This window comes from Staurois parvus, unplaced genomic scaffold (assembly GCF_062004578.1).
Source record: "Staurois parvus isolate SC_StPar_1 unplaced genomic scaffold, SC_StPar_1.0 ptg000096l, whole genome shotgun sequence".
NCBI lineage: Eukaryota > Metazoa > Chordata > Amphibia > Anura > Ranidae > Staurois > Staurois parvus.
Genome location: NW_028317892.1, coordinates 4,537,442 through 4,561,546, shown reverse-complemented (window position 1 = coordinate 4,561,546; position 24,105 = coordinate 4,537,442). Strand labels below are relative to the sequence as shown.

Here is a 24,105-nt window from a genome sequence, read left to right as displayed (position 1 = left end):
GTCCTATTCTGCCTTCACCTTTTTGTGTGGAAAACCATTACTTTAAGGTTCTGTGACCAATTAAGAAATCCAAAACCACTTCTATATTACAAAGTTTGTAAAGTAGTACCTTCAGAGAAAAGTAAATACAGACACCTAAGCAGGTCTGCTTTTCAGTTTTGGTGCCATTTTGAAATGTATGTAAAATGTTAAAGCAAACTTGACACGGGGAAAAAACAGGTTACTGCTACTGATCTTTCTGAAAATACTAGTTACCCCAAAACCTAGTGAACAATACAAAAATATAGAAACGGTGCAGCGCTATAAAATACTATATAAATTTTTTTTTAAAAATCAATAAAAGTGTACTTCAAATTCAATAATAATCAATAATCCCGGTTAAAACATATAAACAGCTGTCTCGCGTTTCCGCCCAGCGGAACAGCTTCCTAGTACGTCATTTCCGGGTTCGGCTGCCAGTTTTCCCGGTTGCACCGCTGTACTTTCAGGTTGGAGAGACATGCAATATAACGGCGAAAGAGGACCCCAGTGGAAGCGTGGCTGCAGAGGAAGCTTATGTCCAGAGGAGGGATCCTGGTTCCATGCTGTCTGGCAGATCTACTTAAAGGGGTTCCCTACAGATTCATATTGAGCTTAATGCACATTTATATTTTATGAGCATCTGGTGAGTGCGCTTTTTTTTACAGTCTTTTGCATGGATTAAGTCACATGGATTTACTGGAAGTCACTAGAGCAATTGGATTATATGGAGCACTAATATGTTGACCTGACCATGTCAAGCCTGCACAAATCTATGAACACTTTTTTGGATAATAGACTATTCACAAGATCACATTTATGTTTGGCACCTTCTATAGCGCTACAGTCACTTATGTTTATATATTATAACCAGGATTATTGATTATATTATTGAATTTGAAGTGTAGCCATTATGTAGATAAAGATTTCTGAGATAAACTTCATTCTGTCAGTCAGCATTGACTATTTTTAATCCTTATACGGCTGCCATTAGTCAATAGATAAGAAGGTGTATTATCTTTACTTGTTTTAAGCTTTTTTTTTACATTTCTTCAGTTACTTACTGGTTTCTGTCCTATGAAAATGATGTCATGTATCCTAGAAGTCTTCAAGAAAGGAGGAGGGGCTTCCTCAGCGAAGCTCTCCTGCCTGCATACCTGAGCTGAGGGCAGATAGATTCCAGGAAGTAAATACTACAGGAATACCCTTACACAAGTTGGCCGCGGCCAGAAATGCTAGAGGCTGTTTTTGTCAAAGTGATTTCTAACATGCATACTTGTTTTAAGTGATTGGTACAAAGTAGCAATTTCATAAGAAGGTTAGCAATAGCATTTGTACGGAATTATTACATATTTGCTTTCCAGTCCACAAGTAGTAGACAGGGGCAGACTGACCATTTGGAAACTCAGGCACTGCCCGAGGGCCCGGGGTCAGTAAGGGGCCCCATGAGATGCCCCTGGTACCTTTTTCATAGGCTTTTTTGAGTTTGGGCAAGGCCACAGGGGCCCCATGATCCCCTATTGCCCGGGGGCCCCATGAGTTGTCAGTCCGCCCCTGGTAGTAGATTTACATTATGATGACCCGCTCTTACCTGCAACAAGACACAGATATGCTGTAGTAATTGCTTAAAGTGTTACTAAACCCAGGACCCTGCAATTCACTATATCTGATCTCCCACAGTACACACAACATGGAAATGCAATTATTTTAGTAAATATAAACAGCTAAATACCTTTTCTCATCAGCAGTTAGAGCAGTCTTGTGACTTTTATCAGTGTCCAGCCGATCACTAGTTAAAGCTTGTAGGAGGCGTTTTCTCTCTGCTCTAGGAGGATGCGAAACCCATGACCTCTGTCTGGACAGTGCTGATTGGCCCTGTTCTGATCACGTGTGCTCTCCCAAGAAAAAAAAAACCTCTCTAACAATACAAACTAAACTGAGCATGTGCATGTGACTACGGGTTCAGTCTGTCTTATCAGGTGCACATTTGAACAAGAGGAAGGGCAGAGAAATTAGGAACACAGCCTTTTTACACAGTGCAGAGGATTAACCCCTTAGGTTCCACCGTGAGCATAACAAGCATGCTTTACTGCATATACAGACTGATTTTACTGTTGTGGGTTTAGTAACATTTTAAGCTTGAAGGCATCATGTATTTGAATCAATAGAAATAGGTGTGTAAATGTTCATATGAATGTGCACAAGACTATGAAAGTGTTGTAACCAGGATGTTATCAACAGATAACAGGCTAAAAGCAGCACTGATTTCCTGACAATAATTATTGCCAGCTGAAGTGATTTTAAAGTCATTTTTTAAATTAAAGTAATAAACAGGTTTATACATACCTGCTCTGTGCTAGGATATTGCACAGAGCTGCCCCTTACCTCTGGGGTCTCCTGACGGTGTTCTTGGCTTTTGTTTTCTGTGTCTGCCCCATAGCAAGAGCTTGTGCGCTTGCTCACTTCCAGGCCAGGCTGTGTGTGTCCATAACACACACAGTGTGCTGGTTCCCACCGAGCTCACTGAATTTGACTAGCAGCACCAGGAGCCAATGGCCGCAAAAAAAAGCAAGGCCTGTGAGTCCAAGAAGAGGAGAGAAGACCTGAAGCCATGCACAGAGCTGGATTGATACAGAAGTCAGGTCAGTGTTAAGGAGGGGTAGGGAATACAGCAGAGAATGCATTAAGCACTTGCCAACCGCACAATAGCCAAATGACAGCTACATCGTGGTTGTCCAGTTCTGGGAGGGCGTCATATGATGTCCTCCCAGAATGAGCCCCCCAGTGGCGTGCACCCGGCGAACTCTGTGATCGCTGTGTCCTCTGGACACCGCTGATCGCATGATGAGTTAAAATGCCAATCACAGTGGCCTTTTACCACGTGATCAGCTGTGTCCAATGACACAGCAGATCACAATGTAAATACAGTTGCTGGGTATTGGCAGCACTTTTCTCTTGCTGTGAGTACTGCTGATAACCAGCAAATGATACAGAGGACATGAATTGGGTTAAAATAGAAATTGGAAAATTAGCTCTCTAAGGGAACATTGTGATAAGTATTAAAGACCATTTTCCTTTTCTTTCATTTTCTTTACAGATTGTTTGGTGAAAGCAGGTTCAGTGAAATGGATAATAAAACACACAGGCCAGAAATATTAATAAATTACATGTTTACTTAGATTCAGTACTGCCATCAGACAACTTCTATGTGAACAACAGAAGGAGATGGACAGCAAATCGTAGATGTGAAACACAGAAAATACATTATCAACAATATTTATACTTCTTAAATATTCTCTATGTGATGCCTCACGCTGTACATTAGCCATTCATTAGCCAACAGGTCTGGCTTCAGCATGGATTATACATCAATATTTGCAACCCTTTTGCTGCCAATGGTTTATCTTTGGCAATAAAGGGGTAATCTGTCTGCATCCACAGTCCGATATTTAGTAGGTGGATTGCCAATGTCTTAAATTTGATAATAGTAATTCAGTATTCTTATTTGTTTTCCTCTCGTAACCACTCTCTTCTGTTGAAATACCTTCCTCTTATTTGGACTTATGGCTAACAAGGTTCATTACAAGGCAACATACCATAATTCTACAGTAACTGTCAACTTGATGTGTTACCAAGAAAGAAACCATCCTCTTCTGTTGAAATACCTTCCTCTTATTTGGACTTATGGTCTAAAAGGTTCATTACAAGGTAACATACCATAATTCTACATGAACTGTCAACATGATGTGTTACCAACAAGGGACCTTGGGCAACCTCTTCCTTTTTTCTGCAACTTGTTATGGCTCATTTGGAGGCCAGTTGGTGGAAGACCTCTTTTGAATGCTGCACTATATTTAATTCCTGAATTGTTGAAACAAAATTCTCCCTGGGCGCCATCCTCTGGGAACCAAAATCTCTAAACCTTGGCCAGTAGTTTTCAGACCAGCAGACATCTTCTCCAAACGTAGACTTGCGTCACTGTTTGGCCTAAAAGCAGAAAAGTCTCTCTTCTGTCTCTCAGCATAGTCAGGTACTTATTTTCTTCCTCATTCATTCACGACTTCCTGTGTCACAATTTCTTCTACACTTGAGTTCTGTAGTTCTGGCTCCCATAAGAAGAACTCATGAAGTAGAGTGTTAACAGTTTCTGGGCACTCCAGCATGACCATGTGACTGCCTTCTTCTATCACCTTTAGAAATGTGATTAGTAGGATCTGCATGTGAAGGAAAAAAAAACGGATTTAATTTTTAGACCTGTGCCATGTGATCCACCAAGAACACTTCACTAAATTTAAAATACTTTAGAAGGTATTTCCAAAATTGGAGGAATTTGAGACAGATTCATCAAACTTAGGTAGTCTATTTCATAAATCACTCCTCAGCTGCTCTAAAATGCCAATACAAAATAATAAAACCAGCCCCTGACCACATTTAATTATGCATCAATTTTGAGTAAAAATGTGTCTCATATTCTTGTGTGGCCGGGCAAGAAACCTGATTGCTCTCTAATGCAGTTCACAAACACATGTCGCCCCCCCAAGCCTGGCTGATGAGCTCACTCTCTGTCACTGTGCTCTCTGCTTCAGTCAGAATACTCTTAATTAGGACATATGCACTGCAGCACAACTGATTCTGTGCTGCTTTTCCCTCTTCCAGTTTAAGCTCTGTTGATTGGTTTGCAGGTAGCTGATATCAGATAAAATGTAGGTACTACATTGCTTACATTTAAAAATACATTTAATTATGTATTAACTAATACAGAACAGCGTTATTTTGTTTTTTTATTTTCAACTGCCTGGAGTCGAGCTTTACTATTTCAGGGTTTACAGTTTTATACCTTGCATTTTATTCACTAAAGCACAAAGTAAGATGACATAAACCTATAGGCATGTGCATTACATACTTCATTACATCAGGTTCTTTTATTTTGAAAAATGAAATCAAATAATTAGCAATAATTGATTCTATACTGTAGATGAGGGTTTTTTGAAGCTTGAAGTAAAGACTACTATGCATTTCTTACTTTGCTGTTTTCTAGCGGTATATATAACTAAAATATAAAGTGTGTATATATATATATATATATATATATATATACAGTGGGGATCGAAAGTTTGGGCACCCCAGCTAAAAATTTGTATTAATGTGCATAAAGAAGCCAAGGAAAGATGGAAAAATCTCCAAAAGGCATCAAATTACAGATTAGACATTCTTATAATATGTCAACAAAAGTTAGATTTATTTCCATCATTTACACTTTCAAAATAACAGAAAACTAAAAAAGGCGTCTGCAAAAGTTTGGGCACCCTGCAGAATTTATAGCATGCACTGCCCCCTTTGCAAAGCTGAGACCTGCCAGTGTCATGGATTGTTCTCAATCATCGTCTGGGAAGACCAGGTTATGTCAATCTCAAAGGTTTTAAATGCCCAGACTCATCTGACCTTGCCCCAACAATCAGCACCATGGGTTCTTCTAAGCAGTTGTCTAGAAAACTGAAACTGAAAATAGTTGACGCTCACAAAGCTGGAGAAGGCTATAAGAAGATAGCAAAGCGTTTTCAGATGTCAATATCCTCTGTTCGGAATGAAATTAAGAAATGGCAGTCATCAGGAACAGTGGAAGTTAAAGCAAGATCTGGAAGACCAAGAAAAATATCAGACAGAACAGCTCGCAGGATTGTGAGAAAAACAATTCAAAACCCACGTTTGACTGCACGATCCCTCCAGAAAGATCTGGCAGACACTGGAGTTGTGGTACACTATTCCACTATAAAGAGATACTTGTACAGATATGGTCTTCATGGAAGAGTCATCAAAAGAAAACCTCTTCTACATCCTCACCACAAAAATCATCGTTTGAACTTTGCAAATGAACATATAGACAAGCCTGATGCATTTTGGAAACAAGTTCTGTGGACCGATGAGGTTAAAATTGAACTTCCAGATCTTGCTTTAACTTCCACTGTTCCTGATGACTGCCATTTCTTAATTACATTCCAAACAGAGGATATTGACATCTGAAAACGCTTTGCTATCTTCTTACCTGGTCTTCCCAGACGATGATTGAGAACAATCCATGACACTGGCAGGTCTCAGCTTTGCAAAGGGGGCAGTGCATGCTATAAATTCTGCAGGGTGCCCAAACTTTTGCAGACGCCTTTTTTTGTTTTCTGTTATTTTGAAAGTGTAAATGATGGAAATAAAATCTAAGTTTTGTTGACATATTATAAGAATGTCTAATCTGTAATTTGATGCCTTTTGGAGATTTTTCCATCTTTCCTTGGCTTCTTTATGCACATTAATACAAATTTTTAGCTGGGGTGCCCAAACTTTCGATCCCCACTGTATATATATTTATATATATATAGAGAGAGAGATAAAGAAATATACAGTGTGTATGTATGTGTGTGTGTATATATATATATATATATATACACACACATACAGTGGGGCAAAAAAGTATTTAGTCAGCCACCAATTGTGCAAGTTCTCCCACTTAGAAAGATGAGAGAGGCCTGTAATTGGCATCATAGGTAGACCTCAACTATGAGAGACAAAATGAGAAAAAAAAAATCCAGCCAATCACATTGGCTGATTTGGAAAGACTTTATTTGCAAATTATGGTGGAAAATAAGTATTTGGTCTCCTACAAACAAGCAAGATTTCTGGCTCTCACAGACCTGTACCTTCTTCTTTAAGAGGCTTCTCTATCCTGCACCCATTGCCTGTATCAATGGCACCGGTTTGAACTTGTTATCAGTATAAAAGACACCCGTCTACAGCCTCAAACAGTCACACTCCAAACTCCACTATGGTGAAGACCAAAGAGCTGTCGAAGGACACCAGAAACAAAATTGTAGACCTGCACCAGGCTGGGAAGACTGAATCTGCAATAGGCAAGCAGCTTGGTGTGAACAAATAAACTGTGGGAGCAATAATTAGAAAATGGAAGACATACAAGACCACTGATAATCTCCCTCGATCTGGGGCTCCACGCAAAATCTCACCCCGTGGGGTCAAAATGATCACAAGAACGATGAGCAAAAATCCCAGGTCATCTATCTATGATGCGATCATCTACCTATGATGCCAATTACAGGCCTCTCTCATCTTTTTAAGTGGGAGAACTTGCACAATTGGTGGCTGACTAAATACTTTTTTTGCCCCACTGTACATACACACTGTATGTATATTTCTTTATATCTCTCTCTCTATATATATTGTAAAGCGCTGAGCAAACTGTTGGCGCTATATAAATCCTGTATAATAATAATAATAATATATACACATATACACACACACACACCCATACACATATACTCGTATATCTCAAACCACAATATACTGGATGGTACTGGGTAGAAAAGCGGAAAAAAAGAAAACAGGGTTTGGGACTGCAAATTAAATTTGCAAAAAATGTTCAAAAATAAATATCATGGACAAACACTATAGAAGCTGCCAGATTTGAAGAAAAGCACTGATTTATCACACAGAAATAGGAGGAGCCCCGTGTTATATGGTTTTAATAGAAGCATACTTGTTCAGTACAATACAGTGGGAAAAGTCTTTTATCAATATGGAAAAATTCAAGTCTGAAAAACCTTTAAGTCTGTAGGAAAAGAGCAGTAGGATTTTATAAAATGTAAAGTACGCCTGTATTCTATGTATCTGTCTTCTGCTTACTTCTCAGTGACTATTATGCAAAAGATTTTGCAGACTTGCAATCTGTAGCAGAATGGTGAAATGTAAGCACGTCATACACACATGCTGTACCATTAGAGGGCAGTGCAGTCGTGCAAATATGGGTTTTTCCAGCAAGCTAAATTCAGCTTAGAAACTCAATTTAGTACACAAGCTAATATACAGTATGTATAATAAAATGTCAGATTGGTGATTGCCTCTGTCTCCAACTTGCATGTAAAGAACAGAACCATTACAAGGGTGGCTTTGGGCAATATAACAATTTTCAAACGCAGAACAAACATGTAATAGCCATTTCATACATACGACTATTTGAATGTAGTACCTCTGCCATCCTTTGGTCTTCTTCTAGGGGAACAAATTTGTCATGCATTCCATGCACAAGCAGCACAGGGACAGTTAACTCTGCGTGATACACCTCATCGCCTTCTGGCCAGTACTGGCCACTCATCATGGCTCGTAGTACGAAGGATGACACATTGAAGGCATTGCCCTCTCGTAAGAGCTGTTTCTCTTTGGCACCTTGTCGAGCAAACCCAGCCCTGACAAGACAAAAATAAATCAGCAATGTTTTCACAATGACACATGATCTTTTTACAATGCAATACAATCATAATGGATCATATTCACTCACTGGATAGCACTGGATGGAGGTTCCCACACCGGCTAGCATGAATGATAAAAATCAGTGTCGGATTAAACTCTGTGGAGGCCCCTAGGCAGTCGAAACCTTGGGGCCCCCTTCGCAGGTTTGTCGTGTGCATGCTCTAATGGGATAACATTGAACTAAGCAGTGTGCATGTCGGCCACTAGATGGAGATGACCATCACTACTACAGAAGATGAGCTTTAAGAGACAAACTGTAATGTGAACCTGATGTCTATGGCTTATGTACTTTAAGTTGTTATTAGTTACATTACATAAACCACTTCCCGCCTGGCCTATTGTAATATGACGGCCAGGCAGGACTTTCGTTGTCTCGGGTGGTTGCTGCGACGTGAACTATCACTGACTTTTGTCACCTTGGGTGGACTCTGCGGTGCGACCAATAACCAGCTGTGTCCACCAGACACAGCCGATCACAGCAGATCACATGACAAATATAAACAATTAATGGCTTTGATTCATGCCAGTCATTGTGTACAATTGTGTTGCTAGCTGTGATTGGTCACAGTGATCACATGGTACAGACAGGGCAAATCACAGCCCATCTGTACCATGTGATTAGCTGTGGTCAATCACAGCTAATCACAACAATACACACTGAATGAATCAATTTCATTCAGTAAAAAATGGTTGCTTATGTTAGTAAAATTCACTGGTATAAGCAATCATAATGTGTATAAAAAATAAAAAAAACTTTCCCACAGTGGTCCAAAGTTACCATATAATGGTAACATTATATTATTCTGGTCACAGTGTGTTAAAAAATCATTAAAAAAAACTGTAATAAAAAATAACAAAAAAGAAAAAAAAAGCATTAATTTTATTTATTTATTTATTTATTTTTACATATTGACACCAGTTAGTATCCCTGATCACCGCCACACCAGTTATAAGATGATGCTGTATTGCACTGGTGACAGTATGTAAAAAATTGTGAACATTTTTTTTTATTTCATTATTTAATTTCCTAATTTTCCAAAACAAATGACAACTTCAAAAAACTCACCATGCCTCTTACTTAATACTTTGGACTGTCTGCTTTCAAAAATGGGTAATTTGGGGGATATTTGTACTGTCCTGGAATTTTTGGGCCTCAAGAAATGAGGCCATCAGTACATCAGGACCATAGTTTGTGAACTCTATAACTTTCCTACAGACTAAATAATATGCACTTCTTTGGGTTTTTTTCACCAAAAAAAAATGTAGAGCAATACATTTTGGCCTACATTTATGAAGAAATATTATTTATTTGCAAAAATGTTATAACAGAAACAAAGAAAAACATAATTTTTTCAAAATGTTTGGTCTGTTTTCATTTATTTAGCAAAAAGTAAAAAACCCAGTGGTGATTAAATACCACCCAAATAAAGCTCTATTTGTGTGAAACAAAAGGCTGAAAATTTCATATGGGTACAGTTTTATATGATTGCGCAAGTGTCATTCAAAGTGCAACAGCGCTGAAAGCTGAAAATTGGCCTGGGCAGGAAGGGGGTAAAAGTGCCTGGTATTGAAGTGGTTAATACAGTATTTTCTCTATAGAGTCTTTAAAGTTTTAATTTCTTTAAGTTTCAATGTAATTTTCTTTCAAGAGCAATCAATATTATTTTGATCCGTTGTCACGGGGTTGTTAAACGGTGTGGAGTCCAAAAGCCAGTGCCTACCAGTTCATGTATCAGTGCCTGTTATACAGTCATGGCCGAAATTGTTGGCACCCTTGATATTTCTCCAGGAAATCATGTATTTCTCACGAAACGTATTGCATTAACACATGTTTTGCTATACACATGTTTATTCCCTTTGTGTGTATTGGGACAAAACAAAAAAAGGGAGGAAAGAAAGCAAATTCGACATAATGTCACACAAACCTCCAAAAATGGGCTGGACAAAAGTATTGGCACCCTTTCACAACTGCGGATAAATAAGAATGTTACAAGCATGTGATGCTCCTGTAAACTCACCTGGGGCAAGTAACAGGTGTGGGCAATATAGAAATCACACCTGAAAGCAGATAAAAAGGAGAGACGTTCACTTAACCTTTGCATTGTGTGTCTGTCTGTGCCACACTAAGCATGGACAACAGAAAGAGGAGACGAGAACTGTCTGAGGACCTGAGAACCAAAATTGTGGCAAAATATCAACAATCTCAAGGTTACAAGTCCATCTCCAGAGAACTAGATTTGCCTTTGTCCACAGTGCGCAACATTATCAAGAAGTTTGCAACCCATGGCACTGTAGCTAATCTCCCTGGTCGTGGACGGATGAGGAAAATTGATGAAAGATTGCAACGCAGAATAGTCCGGATGGTGGATAAGCAGCCCCAAACATGTTCCAAAGACATTCAAGCTGTCCTGCAGGCTCAGGGAGCATCAGTGTCAGCGCGAACTATCCGTCGACATTTAAATGAAATGAAACGCTATGGCAGGAGACCCAGGAGGACCCCACTGCTGACACAGAGACATAAAAAAGCAAGACTACAGTTTGCCAAAATGTACTTGAGTAAGCCAAAAGCCTTCTGGGAAAACGTCTTGTGGACAGATGAGACCAAGATAGAGCTTTTCGGTAAAGCACATCATTCTACTGTTTACCGAAAACGGAATGAGGCCTACAAAGAACAAAACACAGTACCTACGGTAAAATATGGTGGAGGTTCAATGATGTTTTGGGGTTGTTTTGCTGCCTCTGGCACTGGGTGCCTTGACTGTGTGCAAGGCATCATGAAATCTGAGGATTACCAAAGGATTTTGGGTCGCACTGTAGGGCCCAGTGTCAGAAAGCTGGGTTTGCGTCCAAGATCCTGGGTCTTCCAGCAGGACAATGACCCCAAACATACGTCAAAAAGCACTCAGAAATGGATGGCAAAGAAGCGCTGGAGAGTTCTGAAGTGGCCAGCATTGAGCCCAGATCTAAATCCCATTGAACACCTGTGGAGAGATCTTAAAATTGCTGTTGGGAAAAGGTGTCCTTCCAATAAGAGAGACCTGGAGCTGTTTGCAAAGGAAGAGTGGTCCAAAATTCCGGGTGAGAGGTGTCAGAAGCTTATTGATGGTTATAGGAAGCGACTGATTTCAGTTATGTTTTCCAAAGGGTGTGCAACCAAATATTAAGTTAAGGGTGCCAATACTTTTGTCCAGCCCATTTTTGGGGTTTTGTGTGACATTATGTCATATTTGCTTTTCTGCCTCTGTTTTATATTTGTTCCAATACATACAAAGGGAATAAACATGTGTATAGCAAAACATGTGTTAATGCAATACCTTTTTTGTGTGAAATACTTGATTTTCAGGAAAAATATCAAGGGTGCCAACAATTTCGGCCATGACTGTATACTGTTTTTATTGCACATTTATTTACAAATTTTAAAAATGCATTGGTATAGTTGGCCTGTAAAACTGGTATTTCCAAGCTATTGCAAACCTCACTTTTGGGCACTATAAATTTTTTTTTTTTTTTTTTTTTTTTTTAGCCTGGAGTGATACTACTGATGATCATGGCTGATTAACACAGGAAAAGTAGCACATTATATTACAAAATACTGTATATAGGCAGAGAACACACCCCAGTCACTCCCCAGCTTTACCAACCATGAAAAATAAATATGCAAGCATGAATGAATACACCCAGTGTTTTTTTCACTACTTTTCATGTAGGCTTTTCATTTCAAAATAACAAATACAATAATGTGGAGGTTTGATAAAAGGTGTGGTGCAGTAAATCACTTCTGGTAGTTAAAGCGGCTCTTCAGTCTAAAAAGAAAATTAAAAATCAGCAGCTACAAATACTAACTTAGTTAAAGGATACTTATCTGTCCAGGGATCAGGGGCGGACTGTCCATTTGGAAACTCGAGCACTGCCCGAGGGCCAGGGGTCAGTAGGGGGCTCCATGTGATGCCTCTGGTACCTTTTTCATAGGCTTTTTTGAGTTTGGGCAAGGACACAGGAGACCCATGATCCCCTATTGCCCGGGGACCCCATGAGTTGTCAGTCCACCCCTGCCAGGGATCATCATCACCTGAGCTAGTTCTTCGCTAGTATTTGGGTCCCAGGTGTCAGCTTCTTTAAAGGGGGAAACTACTTTGGGAATGGTCCTGCAGCCTTCTGTCCCAGAAAGCTGATGGCAGGAAGGGGGGAGGGGGGATTCGAGCTTCCACTTGGATCGCTTAGGCAATACGAATGGAAGTGGGAGCAGGTACCTGTCAAAACCCAGTATCTGCTCCCCAAATAAAAAAATAATATGGCAAAAGTAGAAGACAAGGGGAGTGAAGCCGAAAAGCAAAATTCCCCCTTTGGGGTGAAGTTCCACTTTAAATAGTACATTTTAATAGAGGTCTTTACATTACGTGAAAAAGAGGGACAACTAAGGAGGAAAGAGGGACAAAGCAATTTGATTCTAAAAGAGGGATAGAACCTCCAAAGGAGGGACAGTTGGAAGCCATAGACACATGAGGCTCTGTGTTCCCACATGGTCGTGGTTGCTCCATGGGATGGAGGTGATTCTTTATTTATAACAACTTTAATGGTCTAATGCTCACTCAGGGGCGGACTGACCATTTGGAAGCTCGGGCACTGCCCGAGGGCCCCGGGTCATTAGGGGGCCCCATGAGATACCCCTGGTACCTTTTTCATAGGTTTTTTTGAGTTTGGGCAAGGACACAGGGGCCCCATGTTCCCCTATTGCCCGGGAGCCCCATGAGTTGTCAGTCCGCCCCTGCGCTCACTTAATACAGAGGGTATGTAATAGACAGAATGACTTCTTCCCCACCAAACAACTGTTTTCCCGAAGCTGTTCCTCTTCACCAGCCCTGCAGCTGCCACTTCACCGATATCATCATGTACACTGCGAGACAAGCGTACATGCAAATATTGAGGGCTCACCTACATCCCAGATCTGTAAGTGGAGCAGAGAAGAGCACCTACTGCAGGAACTGGAGTTGACCACTTGCTGAAGGTTATGGCACTCATACATTTTCACTGTTTAACTGAATAAGCTTGAAAGTGTCCCAATTCTCGGACACCTCAAACTGTACAAATACATGATTTTAAAATCTGACAAATAGAAAAATCTGTTGAAAACTCACTTGAGGAAGCTCCACGCCAGGCAAGGAGACAAACAGTGCAACACACAAGTAGGCATGTTAAAGATGGAGCAGAGGCTGGGCTCAAGGGCTGTGGGTCCACCACCATTAATCATAACCACCTTGTGGACTAAGTCAGGATACTCATGGGCCAGAAAGGTACAGAAGGAGACCCTAAGGGTTTTAAAAATAAAATATTAAGAAAGGAACTTCAGCCATCATAGTTCAGTGTTTAAAATCTTTACATGCTAGATTATAAAGAAAAATTCTGCTATATTCTACATTTCTCTCTGAACTCTATTTTTCCTCGTAGCACAGTTCTTGGTAACAATGCTTGCTAATTATATTTTTTTTCTATTGTATCCACATCATAATTTCAATGTCTATGAAACATTTATGTTCATGGTCAGTATACTGTTTCTATAATTCTGTGAAATCACAGAGTAAACAGGTACCAAGTACCAATAACATCAACAAAAGACATGAGCAGACAATCAAGTGCCTGTTCTGTCTCTAAATTCAAACATACATCTCAGAATAGTCCAGGTTTATATCCTGTGGATGTAAACAAGCCAGCAGAATCACTGCCATTCTGCCCACGATTCCAAATCAAGGCAAAATACATGACCCGCGTTTGGGTGCCTCTCATTTTCCAAACGATTTTGCTGCAATTGTCAAACAACAGAATTGTGTGGCAACCGTGGTAAACTGTACATTTAAAGATCATGCTGAGCTTGTCGTCCAAAAATGAGAAGGAGATTCTTTTGGGCTACAAAAGCACATAGGGCAGCTTATTGAAGTGAATGGGCTGCCATTTGTGCAACACGCAAAATCCCATTAAAATCGTTCTACAAAAATCGTGGGCGGAATCGTGGTTCTCATCACAGGGGGGCCTGTGGACAGCTGCATTTTTAGTCTGGGGGGGTAGTGTTTGATGTAATAGCAGATTTAGATACACTAACAAACGCCAAACTCCAGCTAATACTTTTTAAGAAGTTACAGCAAACAGCTTTTTTTGCTGATCACTGTAAGCCATGACAGTAGTGAATACTTTGTTCCATCCCTATAACTAATACATTCAGCTGGATAGCTTGTTTTTTTTAAAAAACAACAAACTTCAGGCTGGATCACCAGATGAAAATGCAAGAGAGAAAGCCTAAAAAGGAAATTAATGCAGACATCACATCTAAGAATTGGTAATAGGATAGATGCTAGCTTTGGGATTTAATACCAATTTAAATGAAAGCTGTCCAGATTGAAATAAACTGCAATGAGTTTTAAGGTGCAAACCTCATGGGTGTCATCTTTATCTTTGCTTCAGTGCCTAAATAATTTATGTATCACTTTACAGAGAATGTTCACCTAAATCAGTTCTTGGCATACTAAGAAGAATGTAATCTATTGTTCTTACCATAGTCTTACACAGATGAATACAAGTATGGTTAATTTTAAGGTGTGAGTGTAAGTAGCTCCTATTATTGAGTAAAAAAGGTATTACATGAAGGTTCCTACAGTACTCTAATATGCTATTGACCAGGTGATTGCTCCATCTTTCACTAAGCAGTCAGTGTCTATGTACAGTATAGATACTTTTCTGTTGTGCCTTTGCATTGTGGACATGAAGCTGGGAGAAAGAAGGAAGTCTGGGGGAAATGTTTGTACTGTTTATAATGCAAAAACTTCAATAAAAACTGTTCGATTCAAAGTCTGAGTGTAAGGAAAGTCTACATGGTGCACACCCCTATCCTGGGTATATATATTTATTTTTCCTGGTCTTGCCTGATTCTGCTTACTTTAATGGACGTGATCAAACCTTTCTTCTATTCATGATGTCCTTCACTATGGTAAAAGTTAGCCTTTCTCCACTACTTACAACCTGCCCATGGCCACTGGCTCTGAAATTTTCAATTACATGGTTTTGTGGTCTGTCTACACAATAAAGGTCAGATAACCAGGGACTTGACTTCCTATGAATCTCTTTCTTTGCAAGAGGCACGCCCTGCACACAACATAACACAAATATACCCTATCTTATTGCACAACCCATACTCTTTTATATCATACTATCTGATAGAGTGGGAAACTGTCAATTTCAGGCTGACAATCCACATAACATAGCTACTCTTACCTATAAATCGTTTTTCTAAAAAAAATGAGTTTTTCTATAAACGTAGTTCTAAAAAAGTTAGGTAGTACCATTGTCCACCTAAATTACATAAAATATTTCCATTCACCACTGATTTCATTGTGCCTCTTCCCCACTTCACAGTTTTTGTACAAAAATATCAATCCTGTACAAACAAGTCACCAGCTCTGATATCCAAATGCCCCCTGAAGCTGCCTTACTTCCCCAGACTCAAGGTCTATCTCCAAAGCCAAAAAAAGGCATCCTTAGACTTTCCAGCAGACAGAAGGGGCTGTAATCCCTTGCCACTGTAAAACTACACAAACTGCAACTGTCACAAAGTGGCTTTAGGAACTTACATACATACAGAGCATGGAAGAACTCTTAGCATCCCTCCATGACATATAATCAACCTACCTAGCCACACGGAGTGTCTGAGTGATTTCCTCCGATTTCAAACATACCCAAGAGCGGATAGCTGACCAAGTACAATTTCTACCGTGTAGGGACCCCCCCCCCCCCCTCACCTTACTTCAACTTTTCTTTCCCACACATTCTTATCTCTTTTCCCTCCCATACTGTCTACAGATTTTCCCCCTCTTCTCTGTTCTTCATAAGGATCACCTACTGGCCTTTGTTTTTTTACTAGAAAGCACATTGACTTACTCACTAGCAATTTCCAATGGTGGTTCCACAGTCCAATACCATTGCCATCAACTTCTGATTGTATGACCCTGTACCTCATCTTAATTGACTATATATTCAGTATGTGTATGTTCAGTGTGATCCCGATTCTCCCCACACTTACTTTGTGCAAATCAAAAGTAATAAAATAAAAGTTTTATAATTTAAAAAAGTGTACGTCTCTTTTTTGTATATTACAGTGCACTGCAAGCCCATTCAAAATAAATAGTGGGTATGTCTTCCTCTATATAAAGTACAATTTCTCTTTGAATGAAAACCAGTTTAATATGCCACGTGGTGTGTAAGCCATAATTCTACAGCTTTGGTTTTCAAACTCACCCATATGAATGTCCAACTAAGATGTTCCTTTTCTTGGCATAACGTTTGAAGACACATCTCATATCCTCTGCGAGAGCATAGAACGTGTAAGCTGCCCCAATTTGTGGAGCTGCACTGGAACCATGTCCTACCAAATCTGGGGCTACTACCTCGTAGCCAAGTTTAGAGAAGAAATCAAGTTGTTCTTTCCATATATCAAGAGACCCTCCAACACCATGAATGAAGAACAGGACTACATCAGAATGTGTGCCTTTACAGCTGCTGACTCGTCTTTGGCAATCAACCAGTACTACTTTCTTTGGCTTGCGCTTTCTGCGTCTGCCAGGAGGTACATCACTCTCTTTTCCTCCTCCACCATCATTGCCTGTACTAGTGTAATCTGAAAGCTCCACCTCCAATGTTCCAGATTGCTCTGTGTTCCCATTGCGGCAATGTAAGATTTCAGAACGAAGGGTGGCACCAAGATTTTCTATCACTAGCTGACCATTACGATAGACAGTTATCCTTCTCTTGCAATGAATTAGGCCTTTTCCCGAGTTCTTCACTTCTTCTACTTCCTCTATCTCTCCACCTCCAGGGCGAGAAGGCAAGATGTGTCGTACTCGTAAGACACGGCCTGGCTTCACCTCCAGAAAATCGTAACCATCGCCGGTTTCTGATATATCTGCTGGACCTACAGAATTTGGTGTTTTGCCTGTCAGGCAGTACATTATACGTTCTGCTATGCTGGTCAACATGATGTGTCCTATAAAATGTCAAACAACAAAATTAGTAAAATTATGAATTTCCTTCTATACTATATGCAGTAATAGTAAACAACACATATGAATGTCAAATTATTTCCTAGTTAAAGCAATACTGTCATGAGTGAAATACCACTGCTGCCATTACTGATCAGTTTCCTTCCCCACCCTATCTTTGAATAGAGTGCTGAAGAATCCGGGGCTTTGTTAGAAAAATGTATCCTCACCTCCTATCATGCTGATAACATTTATAGCAGAGAGGAAGTGAAAAATTCCACACCAGGTTTACAAGAAGCACTGGATGTCTGAAAAGTGTTCTAGGCTTCCCCTACTCTGCCGCTACATAAAATAATTTGTATTTCTGCCTCTGTTGAAGTTGAGGATTTACCCATGCTGCCCATGCAAGGGACTTGTCAGCATACACAAGCAAAAGTATAATAGTGATAAAGTTGCACTTTGGGGAGCACAAAAATTTCCCACTTAAAAATTGCCCCATTTAAAAAGCAAAGCAATGCCATAGTTATAAATCATGAAACTTACAAGGGTGCAGAAGGCAGATAACTCAGCAGTCAAACAAGATTAAGATCTATTAAAAAATTAGAAAGAAGAGAAGATAGGTAGAAAGATGACGAAGAAGAAGAGGAAGAAGAAGCAGAAGACAAAAAGAAGGTAAAAGGACTTAAGGACAGATCAAGACCTGTGCTTTAATGATGTACAATACCATTATAACAGTCAGTGCAATGGCAAATTGTGAGTTCACATTTGGTTCATGCCTAAAAAGAATCTGTTCATCATCAGTCTTTTTTCCATTTGCTAGTTATCTGTTAGCATCAAATTAGTAAGCTATTAGTTGAAACAGGCAGTAATTTGGAGCAGGCAGTAAACAATTTATGTAACAAGGCACAATGAGCTAGGTTGTCAGCAGAACTTAGAATTACCTCAAGTCACACTGTGCAAGACAAATCTGAAGTAACAGTCAAAGCCATCTGCAGACTTGGGGGAGCTGAAAATACTTTGAGAGGTGTACACAGACTGCATTAACAGGGGATGTCCAAGAATTCATAGTAAAGAGAAAAAAGTATAGTATGTGCAGAGAACTGCACCCAAAACCAGGAACAATTTGTTTCTATAGTAGAATGAAAGAGAGCATTCTACATCAAGGGTTCTCCACCTCCGGGCCCACAGAACCCTCAGCATTTACTGTGAGAAATTATACATTAAATGAATGAAACATCCATGCCCCTGCAGTTCTCTGAGTGTAATGTGTAAACAAAACCTGTAGCCAATCAGACATTTTGAAGTTGCAGCCAGTCAGTAAAGTTTTGACACTCTCACATGGCACTATCAGATCTTCCTAACTGGCTACACATGATTACACATTGTACCCAGTGAACTGTGGGACTAGCTATTTCATTAGTTTAACTTGTAGTTTATGTGTTCCCTGGGAAGAGACAGGTCCTATAATACTGTGAAAGTGCCACCTGTGTGTGCCTGGGTCACAGTCAAACAGTCCCCCTATCAGTCTTTGGTTCACCCCTCTCTCCCCTTCTCTCTAGTTCCCCCATCCAACTCAGGCTATGCTCCCATGGCTTGCTGCTCCAACATTCATTAGCCAGACACTGGTGAAGGAAAGAGAGTAAAGCCAAGTAGCACCAAGTTTCAAAATGTTGGCTGTACAGACTCAATGCACCCTCCCAGCCCTACCTCTACTTCTTCACACCTCTTTATCCCAGTAGGATGCAAGCTGCTGGCTTCCAGAAGATGCGTTCCTTGTCTTCCTTTTTAATAACACCTCCATCAGCCAGGTAGGTAAATCTTGGAATGTGTACATCACAAAACTCATTGAGAAAGTGACCAGCCAAGCAACGCACATCTTATCCCACCTCTGCTGTCCATATGTACTCATCCTTGAAGGTCTGGTTTGCATAGAGTTAAGGTCAAGGTGGTGCACTTATGGCATTTTTAAACTTTCTGGTTCAATCATTTTTATTTGGTTTGCAAAATAGACCACGGACAGCACCAATCTTGCCCACACAGGGGCTTAGACATAAGGCATTCTAAAATATTCAATGTACCACGGTGCGAAAGAAGAGCAAAAATAACATAAGTGCAACGAATAAGTGGGAAGCCCTAAGTGAGGACTTGTGGCATGCCGTGACAAACACTGGTGAATAGGCTTCCTGTCAATAGTGCAATTCAAGACTAAAAGAAAGGGAGTTGTGGGCAAGAAACCCCACAGAAGAAGAAGAAACTGAGGAAAAGAGGGACAAGAGACAAGGGAGGGGGAAAGGAGAGGACGGCAGGGGGAACATGGACTGGGGCCCATCGCAAATGACTGTCATAAATGTCCAATGCTTTCCGGGTGAAGCAAGGGGAATGAGTACTGGAGCCAAGGTTCCCAAATCTTGAGAAATTTCAGATGAGAGTCCTTCAAAATGTTAGAAACGAATTCACTGAACACTAAGGCAGTCATGTGGCCTTTCCCACCCTGCGATGAGACTGGGTTTTTTCCAGGCCTGGGCAATAGTTCTCTTGGTCAACAAAATAGATAGGATGCCGACTTCTATGAATGGGCATACAGGCTGGCGATAGAAGAATACAGTGAGGCTAATTTGATGTCCTTACAGTTTCTCAAATGGAACAAAGTATGCAGCAGGCTGAAGACCCGAGACCAGAAGCCTATCAGACATGGGCACATCCAGCAAGTGTGTAAAATATCCCTGTGATGGCCACAACCCCTGAAGCATCGATCACTGTTATTAGGATTAGTATGGGCGATATGAACAGGGACCCAGTACCACTGTAAGGGTACTTTATAGACGGCTTCAAGACTAGTGGTGTTGAAGGAACATTTTGCCACAGATGACCAGGCCTTTCCCCAGTCTGTCGGGTCTATCACAGTCGTCAAGTCATGCTCCCACTGAGCCTCATAAAAGAGAAGGGTGGAAGATGCCTTTTTAAACTTTCAATATTTCCATCACCCTTTATATAGTTGGTCCTCACACGTCATTTTTGGCGGACTTCAGGTGATACATGGAAGAGAGAAAATAAGGTGACAAAAAGACACAAAGGAAAAGGGAAGGAGGCATAGATAAAGAGAAAAAGATATTGGGAAAGAGAGAGAAAGAATGAATAGGAGAGAGCAAAAAAGAGAGACTAAGGGAAAGAGAACTGGAAAGGTAGAAAATGAGAGAGGGGGAAAGGGAATGGGAAAGAGGAAAAGAGAGAGGAGAAAGAAGGGGAGAGAGAGACACACAGATTGAGAATGAGAAAAAATAAAGCTTTAACTAGATTGAAGAAATTGTTGTCATTGTCATTATTTAAATTACAGTAATTCTTATTTTCAACTGATTACTCCCCTTTTAACACATTTTAAATAAATGCTTTGCATTATGTGTGCAAAAAGCTCCTGCCACCTCCTCAATACACAGTGTTCAGTTCTTGCTCATTTGCAATGCAAATCTATTCAGCAACAGACTCCATGACAAGTGAGTACTGATATCTTGGCAGATAAAATACTTTTGATTATGAAGTGTCTCCTCTAGCACATTTCCCTGAAGCCCATGCTGTGTGCAACATGGCCAAGGTTCTATTTACTAAAAGATGCTTGCAGTCATGTATCCACAACAGCAAGGCAAGAGCATCAATGGCAGGACACAGCATTTACTGTTTTAAACAGTCCACCTGTTGATGCATCGTATATACCAATTGACTGCAAAAGTAAAGCTATATGGGAAGGGGGTGGGCTGAGCTTTAAAAAGTAAGAACAAGTTTGGTTCATATTTCCTTAAAGCTGAATTCGTTTTTTTCTTTTTGCAAAGTTACATTAGGCCAGCTTGAACCAAGGTATGTATACATATCTGGCTAATTCCTGTGAAAGCGGATTCTTCCCCTTTCAGCAGAAATCTTCCTCTGTTCTAACCCCCCACCCTGTCCCATCGCTGTAATCTCCCAGTATGGTGGGGGTTATTACAGCTAAGGGAGTAGCAGGAGCTCTCAGAGAGCCAAATTATGCCCTCCTATTCCTGGCAGATACGCCATTCATAGAAGCCATACTACAGCTTCTTTGAATGACACAGTATTTCTGAATAGGGGATGGGCAGATCATTGAGCTCCATCCCCTCCATTCATAGATCCTGTGTGTCATTCATAGAAGTTACAGTATGGCTTCTATTAATGTTGGATCTGGCAGGAAAGGGTGGACATAGTCAGGGGGCAGGATGGATGAAGATTTATCCTGAAAGAAGAAAAAGAACAAAAGACACATCATACTAACTGTACGTTATATCCCTTGTGCTGATTTTTCTGTTTTTCATTTTAGTTACATTTGTGGTTTGGACAATGTGGTTGGCCTATGGACATTCAATTATTCATGTGTTATTAACAAGGAGTAAATAAAGATCAAACCGAGCCACCACTGACCACTGTAGCTGCAGGCACTGTGAAGTAATCCATTCTTGTCACTCTAAGGCAGTAAGGGGTTGATTTACTAAAACTGGAGAGTGCAAAATCTGGTGCAGCTCTGCATGTTAGCCAATCAGTTTCTAGCTTCAGCTTTCAATTAAGCTTTGACAATAAAACCTGTAAGCTGATTGGTTTCTATGCAGAGCTGCACCAGATTGTGCCCTCCATAGTTTTAGTAAATCAACCCCTAAGTGTTTTAGTGTTATTAGTGCCAACTAAGAAAGGTGCAGCAGAGGCAGAGAACACAGGAAGTCATCAGGTTATAAGATTTCTGGCAAGATCAGAATATGTTTTTGTGCACTTATCAAACATATAACAAAACTGCTTTTCACTGGTATATTTAAACAGATTGAAAGGGATTAAACAAGAGAATATAATTGTAAACTTTACATACACTTTCAGTTTAAACCTATTTATTAAAAAAAATAAATACATTTCGAGCCATTGAACCCCACTCTGGATCCCCCAAAAAAATCCATATCCAAAATAATTTGTTACTTACCTTAGAGCAAAACAAAAGGCAAAAAACTTTTTAGTTCCTATGATTCAATGTCCGCAAGGTCCCTGGATTCTTCTATGTGCCAGTCTTTGGCCTTCTTGACTGACTAGTGCGGGATGACGTCACTCCTGCACATATGCTGGAGTACTGTCATCCCAACACACAAGTTCTATGTAAAATGAGCTGCAGATGCAAAGCTCACTGTATATTCTTACAGAGGATAGTGAACAGGCAGGTATGTGTATTTTATTGCAGATGAGACATTGCAATAAAGAGTCTGCCTGTTTGCAATTTTCTTTTCAACTTTAGTACCACTGTGAACTGTGGTCACTAGTCACCGCAGCTCCAAGTCTATTCCATATCTGTTTACTTCATGTTTGGGTCCTTCTTCAGGTTTACAAGTAAGTGCCTGTATTATGTAGACATCTCCTGATGAATGGCCATTGGCTGGGGTTCCCTCAAGATTCAGAAGACTGACCACAGCAGTGAGGGGACCGGAGGTCTTGGGCTCCATCACACCACTGGATTCAGAAACTGTGGCAATGAGACACTGGAGGGGGGGAATTAGGTGGGTATATCTGGCTTCACAAGGTATGGGGTAAAAAAAAGCCTAGTAGAGGGCCTTTTAGCAATAATAACCACTGCCATTGTGGACAAAGAATATTGCTAGAAAGATCAGGAAAAAGCTAGTAACATTTATGCTTAACTAGCTGTATTTGTTCACATCCCCCATTTAAGATACATCAGCAGATCAAAGCTCTTTATTATAGCCCTGCCAAGCTACTTCAATAACACTTGTGGATGGGTGCTGTTACAGAAATGGTGTTGCCATGGTGATAAAATGCAGCATGTATAGCTCCAGTTTCCAGAATGAGGACCACTTGGCCTGAACAGTTCTTTTTCGTGACCTACTTATTATTAGCATCAGAAACATTTAACCATTGATTGAAAAGCACATCTTTAACAGTGCTGTTTTTCCTTTTACCATTACATATATCACATACTGGCCACTAGACTTACATGGCTTTCATGTAATCCTTCATTTCAAGATGCAAATTAAATAATTGTATTTTATAATTTGGTAAGTATTTTACACAAATGGTTGGAAACTACCCCTAATTCCACATTCTTATCAGTATGAATGCAATTGGTCACTATGGGCCAGTTTTTGTGTTTGTTTAATAAAAAACCATTGCACTGGCCTTAATATCCAAGACTGATGCAGTGTTCAAAGCCTATGCATTGATATTAATGACCTAAAAATTGTAATTGTGTGGAGGATAACTTGATATACTGCTATCTGGGGCTTATGCATATTCAGACATTATAATTGCATTGGAAGTAAACCTTGCAATGGACTGCCAGGAACTACGACTAGCCACTGCTAATGTTCGTTCTAGTGACATGGTGTAATGTTCAGACAAATGGAAGAAAAAAAATACCCAATTCCCCATCTCTTCATTATTTTCTAAGAAAAAAAAGACCCACCCCACCCCTCGTCCCTTTTAACTTACTAGGACATCACATGACCTTCCACTGGTGGGGACCTCTGAGACAGCAAGGTACTCCAATATACAGACGTACCTCAGTTTACGAATTTAACTCATTCTGCGGGTCTTTTCGTATTGTGAAAAATTTGTAAGCCGAAATGCAGTTTCCCATAGGAATGCATTGAAAAACAATTAATCCATTTGGAGGTGAGAAAAAAGTAAAAAAAGTATTTTATCTGTTCAAAATTATTTATAAAGTGCACTTTATAGGCATAAATACTGTACAGGGACATGATTAAAAATT

General features: G+C 40.1%; 1 protein-coding gene across 2 annotated transcripts in view; it reads right to left on the bottom strand.

Moving 5' to 3' along the window:
- Positions 1-3,171: 3,171 nt before the first annotated feature.
- Positions 3,172-24,105, bottom strand: part of ABHD8 (abhydrolase domain containing 8) — a 49,684-nt gene continuing 28,750 nt past the window's right edge. For both annotated transcript variants that reach the window (XM_089670857.1, XM_089670856.1), the window contains exons 2-5: positions 16,606-17,350; positions 13,461-13,631; positions 8,045-8,261; positions 3,172-4,232 (exon numbers count right to left, since the gene is read on the bottom strand). In XM_089670857.1, the coding sequence (XP_089526983.1) occupies positions 4,065-4,232; positions 8,045-8,261; positions 13,461-13,631; positions 16,606-17,342 (1,293 nt within the window). In that variant the 5' untranslated portion in view covers positions 17,343-17,350 and the 3' untranslated portion in view covers positions 3,172-4,064. The remainder of the gene's footprint in view (positions 4,233-8,044; positions 8,262-13,460; positions 13,632-16,605; positions 17,351-24,105) is intronic.